Source organism: Oncorhynchus kisutch, linkage group LG23 (assembly GCF_002021735.2).
Source record: "Oncorhynchus kisutch isolate 150728-3 linkage group LG23, Okis_V2, whole genome shotgun sequence".
Lineage (NCBI taxonomy): Eukaryota > Metazoa > Chordata > Actinopteri > Salmoniformes > Salmonidae > Oncorhynchus > Oncorhynchus kisutch.
This window is the reverse complement of record NC_034196.2, coordinates 8,745,456-8,752,210: the sequence shown is the minus strand read 5'-3', so window position 1 is coordinate 8,752,210 and position 6,755 is coordinate 8,745,456. Positions and strand designations below refer to the sequence as shown.

Sequence of the window (6,755 nt, the reverse complement as noted above, 5' to 3'; positions counted from 1 at the left end):
TAATGCCTTTGTTGGGAGGGATTATTGAAAGAAGGTAACATACCAACAGCCACGTTGTACAAACAAACAACTGTCTGAACAAGCAGCACAGCTCCAGTAACGTAGGTACCAGTCTAGCAGTCGAGGCTCCATTTCACCTTTGCTAATATGCTCTTCGACCTCCTTCTAGAATGTTGTGTGTTTAAGGGTCTGCTGCCTGTCTCCCGATAAAGGATCAAAGTCTACCACCCGTGCAACAAATCACAGAGCAAGAGATGTCTATCCACACAGGACTTTTACAAGATAGGAAGTGGAATGCAGACATCCACCAGTGCTATGGCCGTTGGGCTGAAATGGATACCGAGTCTCTTTCCTCTGGCGTCTGGACAGTCTCTGTGGTGTGGTAAAGGTGTAGTATAAAGTTGTCCCTTGACAGACTGATCTCTCTGACCAGCTGTTGCTGGAGCAGGAAGGAGACGTGTCGCTATGAGAGAGAGGATGGGGAGTGATTGATGGGTGTGATGGCAAACACAGGATATTAACCAATTGGATGAGATGAGTTAGTGCTTGGCTGGAACAAAAATGTGGGCTCCTTCAGGATCCCCCAGAAATAGATTGTGAAACAGATTAGTTCTCAGTACTGAGGAGGTGGTTGGTGATATTACCTCAGCTGTAAAACACAGACTTCTCTCTGGTCGAGGCTGTAACAGTTTGTTCTTCCAGAGGTAATGAGAGAACAGAAATCTGGAAAGAAAACGAGAAAGAGGAAAAAGAGGAGAGAAAGAGCAAAATAATAGGAGAGAGGGTGAGACGAGAGAGATAAAGAAAGACAGACTGGAGAAGAGAGCGAAGTAGAGAGAACATTCCCGTCCCAGATGGACTGGGAATCTGGGAACGAGAACAGGATAGTGGTCTGGTTCAGCCAGGATGTGTTTGTGTGTGTGTGTGTGTCCCAGCTGTGTGATCCAGTTTATCTTTGGAGCCAGGTACACCGATGGGGTTACAGAAACTCCCCACTGCCAGGCTATTTATACAGGAGATACTGTACCATTCAAGGTGTGTATGTGTGTACATGAGAGAGGAGAGAGAGAGTGTGTGTGTAGGCAATTTTCAGATGTTGGCATGCGAACACCCAGTCTCAGCTTCTCTAACATTCTTCTAGAAGCTGAGTGTTGGGGCGATCATGCAGTGTACAAGTAACAACCCCAAATAGACTTCAGGGAACACTATCTCTTGGAATAAATCTATATAATATTGCGTGTTAGGGAGTCTTATCTTGCTTCCCAAATACAAACGAAGGCAGAGATATACAGGCTTAATCTCAACCCCTTAACTCTGACCATTTTACCTGGTTCCTGTTTAGTATGGTTCATTGTTAGCTTGGGGATTTACGTTCTGTATACTATTCTGTATGTTCTGTTAAAAACACTTCACATGTAGTAAATTCAAACAGCGCAGGTTGACTTGTTATGGAACGGCCAAAACATTGTCAAAAGTAATGTTTGGAATCATCTGGGGCTGTTCCTGTTCCTCCACCCCCCTCCTTCTGTGGTTCCAACTAGAATTTCCTGTCCAGTCTACAGTCACCCTGGTTGCCGTTGACGATAAGAGATAGGAAGAGGAAGGAATACCCCACTTCCTATAGTCATCTAACCAAGGAAACTAAAAGGGGGACTTTGCGTCTGCCTGTAAAAAAAAAAAAAGATCGAGGGGAAATACTGCTTTTGTAATTTAATGAAACAAGCAGACAACAAGAAAATTGTGTTTGAAAAAGTAAAAGTTGTTGCTGTGAGACAATTGGGTAACCTAGGTAGCCACAGGTTGTTTTCTCCTAAAACCGACCAGGTCTGTAGAGGGATGTAAACGTTACAGTCCAGATGATTCTGTGGAATTCAAAAGTACAACATGTTTAAAGATTACTTTTAAACATTGCCTGCTCCCGAGTATTCTCAATAGTTTGAAAAACATAATATTGTGGGGCTTCCCTCATGCCCCTTTTCATAGCAGCGCTAACAGCAACACGAGTACTGTGCTAGCTAGCTAGATACCGACCGGAACATTAAGCTAGCCAAGACCAACAACACAAACAAACGGACTATACAGCTATAAGTAGTGAGTGGAGTTACAAACGGACTATACTCACACAAGTAAAATGCATTACCTGTGAAGAAATGTTTTCCACACACATAGCTACTTGGACACCGGGTCCCCACGTCCCACACGGAATAGCCTGAAGCCACATGGCTCTTCTCGCAGAATCTATTTCCCTACGTGGAACACTGAACTGTATATTCAGATTTTTGACCTGGTTATATGTAGATTGAACAACACAACAGCTTTTTGGCATATTTTTGTATAACTAAACACTGATGATTAAGTTGGCTCTTTTACAATTGGGGTCAAAGAAAAATTGCTGTTTGTTTTCCCGAATTTGTGGGTTTGGTCGAGGGGAATTCCTTCGTATGGATGGCCTGAATATTAGTATTATAAACATCTCCAGAATACCAGGAATGATAAAGAACAGAACACTTGGAATACCGCCTAAATACACCAAACACAATGACTATAAGACTGTTTCTGGGAAACAGACGAGCAGGGGGATGGGGGGAGAACTTGACTTCCTTTTTACTACTACTCTCAGTGGATTCATTATTTTCCAGACGCGTTCCAGGGTTTACATTCTTGGATAAAAGAAAGTAAAACCCAAACATAACGTTTCTCAACTGATGACGCAGCATAAAAATAGCAGAACTAGAAAAAACAAAACACCACACAAGGTCTCCTCTCAAAAAACTAATTTTAATTAAAACAACAAAAAAAAGTTGAATCATTAACAAGTTTATAAAACAGTGATTTAGTTACATAAATAAATTGATATCGGTGTATCAAATCTGAATTTCAACTTCATGAGCAATGCTGACACTGTTGAAGAAGTACAATCGTTTACCTATCATAATAAATAAAATGGAATATGAATTATATTTGCGCCTCTGGACAAAGGAACTACGGACAAACCTCTAGGGGAGGAGGGGACATGAGACACTAGACAACGTTTCTGCACCCCAAAAACAAACAGAGGAGAAGGGATTTTCAAAGCACTGAACACAAAACCAGTCAGCTAAAAATTAAAGACACTAAAAGTTGTAACCAAAGTTGGTTGGCTTTAAATTTAATGAACGAAGTTTGGTAGTTAGAACTCCCGTTTGGTTGTTTTAAAGCATTAAGACAAGGCAAGAAAGAAGGCTGTTCTCGTTGAGGAATTCTAGAGAGAAATTTTAAAAATTCAAAAAGAGAGAAACATAAATAACAAAAAGCGTAAAAAAAAGTTGGAACAGTCAAGACCTACATAGCAACTTTCTGTCCTGCACAAAGTCAGGGAGTCAGCAGAAGAGGCATGTTGTACATGTTGGTTGGTTGTGGAGGCATGTACATGTTGTTGGTTGGTTGTTGTGCATATAATGGAGCTTCTTTTTTGTAACTTGATCACTGCGGAAGGAGACACGAGGCGTGGTCAGGCCAAATTTCTATGCTGATTATTAGTAAAGAGTCAGGGGTTTTGTCAGATCTACATTTGACGGCTTCATAGGCACTGGGCCCTTGTTCTACACCTGTAACGCTAAGGCTCACTGATCTGGCTCCTGGGAAGTCTCTCTCTTTCCTCTTCTTCTGCGGTGCCCAATGAAACTGTGTCTACAACTGGAGGATATATATATATTTTGCTGGTCCATACAAAATACAACATCCATGTCCTGTTTTGCAAACAGCCAGTTCCTGTCAAGCAGTCCAGTGGGTGTCAGTCTGTCTGTCTCGGCGGGGTCACCCAGCTAACAGTCCTACTGAAGTGACCCCTAACCTTTGACCTTTGTCCTGGCCCCTGATGATGCAACGCAAGGCGACACATTTTAATTGTCCTTCTGATATGTTTTTGCTATAAAAACCAAGGTACTGCAGCTTCAAGTATTTTGCATTACATAGAATATTATTTATAAATTAGTTAACGTATACATTTGTTTTTCACTATTCAGACATATACTATTATATATACACAGTACAATAAAATGCTCTCACTCTTTCTTTTTTCACTTTCCTTTTTTTTTTTTGAAATCCCTGAGAATGTATGTTGACAGTTGCTAAGTTTCCACAAGCGCAAGCACTATGACAGTATAAGTGTGTTTTCTGCAAGGGTGTGTTTACAGTGTTTCTGAGTGTGGGTGTGTTTTTCTGTGTTTATTTGCTTGTTTAGTGTGTGTGTGTGTGTGTGTGTGTGTATGTGTAGCATCAGGGTGAACAACACTGCAAAGCCATGGCAGACAGTCAGACTGGAGTTGGTGATCACTGTTACTCAAGAAACAAAAACAGTAAATAAAATGAAAAACAAGAAATGTGAACTGTTTGTTTGTGTTGTTCTTTTACTTCTACCATTTGCACACTTTGACTACACTGAGTTGGGAGGGAGGGGTGAGGACAAGGGGGGAGTAAAGCTGGGTCCGTACGAGGTACTTGTCACGTCTGATGGAGTTGCTCCGTTTGGTTTAAGCCGTGTTTGTCTCTGTGAGCTTTCAACAGAAGGGGAACAGGAGTGCTATGAGGACATCTCGCCACTGGACAACATATACTCAGTGGAAACCAAAAGATTGTATTTTTAGTTCTCTCTCTCTCTCTCTCTCTGTCACACTCTCCTTCATACATAAAAAGGGACACACACACACACACACACACACACACACACACACACACACACACACACACACACACACACACACTTCCTCAACAAATGTTCTTTTTTTGTTTGTTTGTGAACTAAATAGGGTCTATATACACATTAATACCGATGTGGCTTTTTTATTGTTTGTTTTTAGTCGTTTCGTTTTTCTTGTTTTCTGTTTTTTCTTTCCGTTTTCCATTTTTTCCGTCACTTTTTAAGTTACAAAAGGATACAAAGGCGGGATCAAGTAAAAGGGGGCGTGATCGCTCTCCATCTCTTCACCTCAATAGATCCGTCGTCGACCAATCACAATAGTTTTTTTTACGTTTAGTCTTTCGTCAACCGAACCTCTCCCGTACGAGCATCATGAGTTTCTTCTTGCCCTTGTAGATCTGTTTAAGGTTGTCTATGAACTGGGTAAACTGGATGTGTCCGTCCTGGGCCATGAGGAACGTCTCTCTGGCCTTACTGAGGAACTCGATGAACTCGCTGTAGTGGCGTGGGCTGATGTGCGTGAGGCGAGAGTGCGTGGTGTTGATGTAGGCCCCGATAGTGGCGTCCAGCAGCTGCCTGAGCGGCGCCTTGTCCAGCGACATCAGCTTCCCAGAGTTCCTGCGGCTGTGCAGCGCCACCATGCCCGGCGTGGTCAACGTGCACCGTCTCAAAATGTCTGACAGTACAGTGGCGCACTTCACGCTCTTCACCACCAGGGGGATGACGGCAGTCAGCTCGTTCTTCCCCAGAGAGTGGCTCAGAGCGCAGGCCCACAGCACGTCGTTGATAGCCGGGTGGGTGTCCTGGTTGTAGCTGAGGTTAAGGTGGGCCATGGCTAGCGTGGCCAGCTTGTAAGCCCTCATGGGATATCCTCTGTGCTCCATGTACCTGGCTATTGTAAAGAGCTGTGTGTAGCTCATCCCCGTGACGGCCGCGTCCAGGACGATCTGGTAGGCTGTCTCGAAGGCGATGTGGTCCTTCTCGCAGAGCGTGAGGGCGGAGAGGGCACAGTTCTGGGGGTCCTTCATGGTACACTGCAGGGCCAGGGTCCGGGCGGAGGAGGCCAGGTTCTCCTGCTGGTGACAGTCCAGGTGCAGGCGGACGATGGTGGTGTTGGACATGACTGTGGTGGCAACGATGCTTGTGGCCTCGGTCGGGGTGAACAGGGTGAACCAACTCTGCATGATGCTATCCAACGCATACACACCTACAGCAGGGGAGAGGGTGGTTAGTTTGTGGAAATATATATTCGACACACACATGCAGTACATCACTCATACACCCCGACACACATTACGCAAAACATCCTTAGAGGAGTAACTCACCAACTTCTGTGGCACAGGTGACAAGCCACCGTACCATCTCTCTCCTCCTCCAGTTCAACGTGGACAAAGTCATTCTCATCACCTTCAGGGGAGAGGGGAGCAGGTTCAGGTTAGGGAGGTGTGTGTGAGTGCGTGTGTGTGTGTGTGTTTACTGTGGACGTGTGTGTTACCTGAAGACCCAGCTCCAGTGAGACCTTGAGCAGTGTGATGTCCGGTAGACTGTCCATCAGAGTAGCGATCTTGAAGGCGTCCTGAGCCAGTTTGAAGATGTGAGACGAGGAGTGGATGTTCTTCTGGATGGACTCTAACACCGTTTCTAACTTACGCCCGTCGCCTGAGAAGACATAAAAAAAACATTTAAAACAACCTATTTGCAAAAAAATATCAGAAACATTAATTGTTTGAGCATGTGTGTGTATGTGAGTGTGCGTTTGTAATGTGTGTGTGCTCGTACATACAGTATGTGTGTGTGTGCGTGTATGTGTGTTTACCTTTGGCTGCGGTGAGCATGGTGGAGGCCAGTTCACATTGTTGTGACTCTATGTGAGACAGAGTGAACCAGCGAGGGTAGCGATTAGGGACCATTGACACTATATGGTGAGGTCTGGACAGATCACCTGATGGAGCCATGGATTCCAGGACCGGTAACCTAAAGACACATATTTAATATACTGATATTGACCCTTTATATATTGCATTGATAAGGATGTATGGGCCTTTCAGATGTCTTCTAAGGCTTATGGAAATATTCC

General features: G+C 44.1%; 1 protein-coding gene across 2 annotated transcripts in view; it reads right to left on the bottom strand.

Annotated features, from left to right (window-relative positions):
- Positions 1-2,759: 2,759 nt before the first annotated feature.
- The window catches only part of LOC109867986 (zinc finger SWIM domain-containing protein 6), a 51,783-nt gene continuing 47,787 nt past the window's right edge, over positions 2,760-6,755 (bottom strand). The window contains exons 11-14 of one of the 2 annotated variants that reach the window (XM_020457332.2): positions 6,495-6,652; positions 6,174-6,337; positions 6,004-6,085; positions 2,760-5,885 (exon numbers count right to left, since the gene is read on the bottom strand). In XM_020457332.2, coding sequence (XP_020312921.1) covers positions 5,023-5,885; positions 6,004-6,085; positions 6,174-6,337; positions 6,495-6,652 — 1,267 coding nt within the window. In that variant the 3' untranslated portion in view covers positions 2,760-5,022. The remainder of the gene's footprint in view (positions 5,886-6,003; positions 6,086-6,173; positions 6,338-6,494; positions 6,653-6,755) is intronic. The other variant, XM_031802947.1, reaches the window with a different exon arrangement.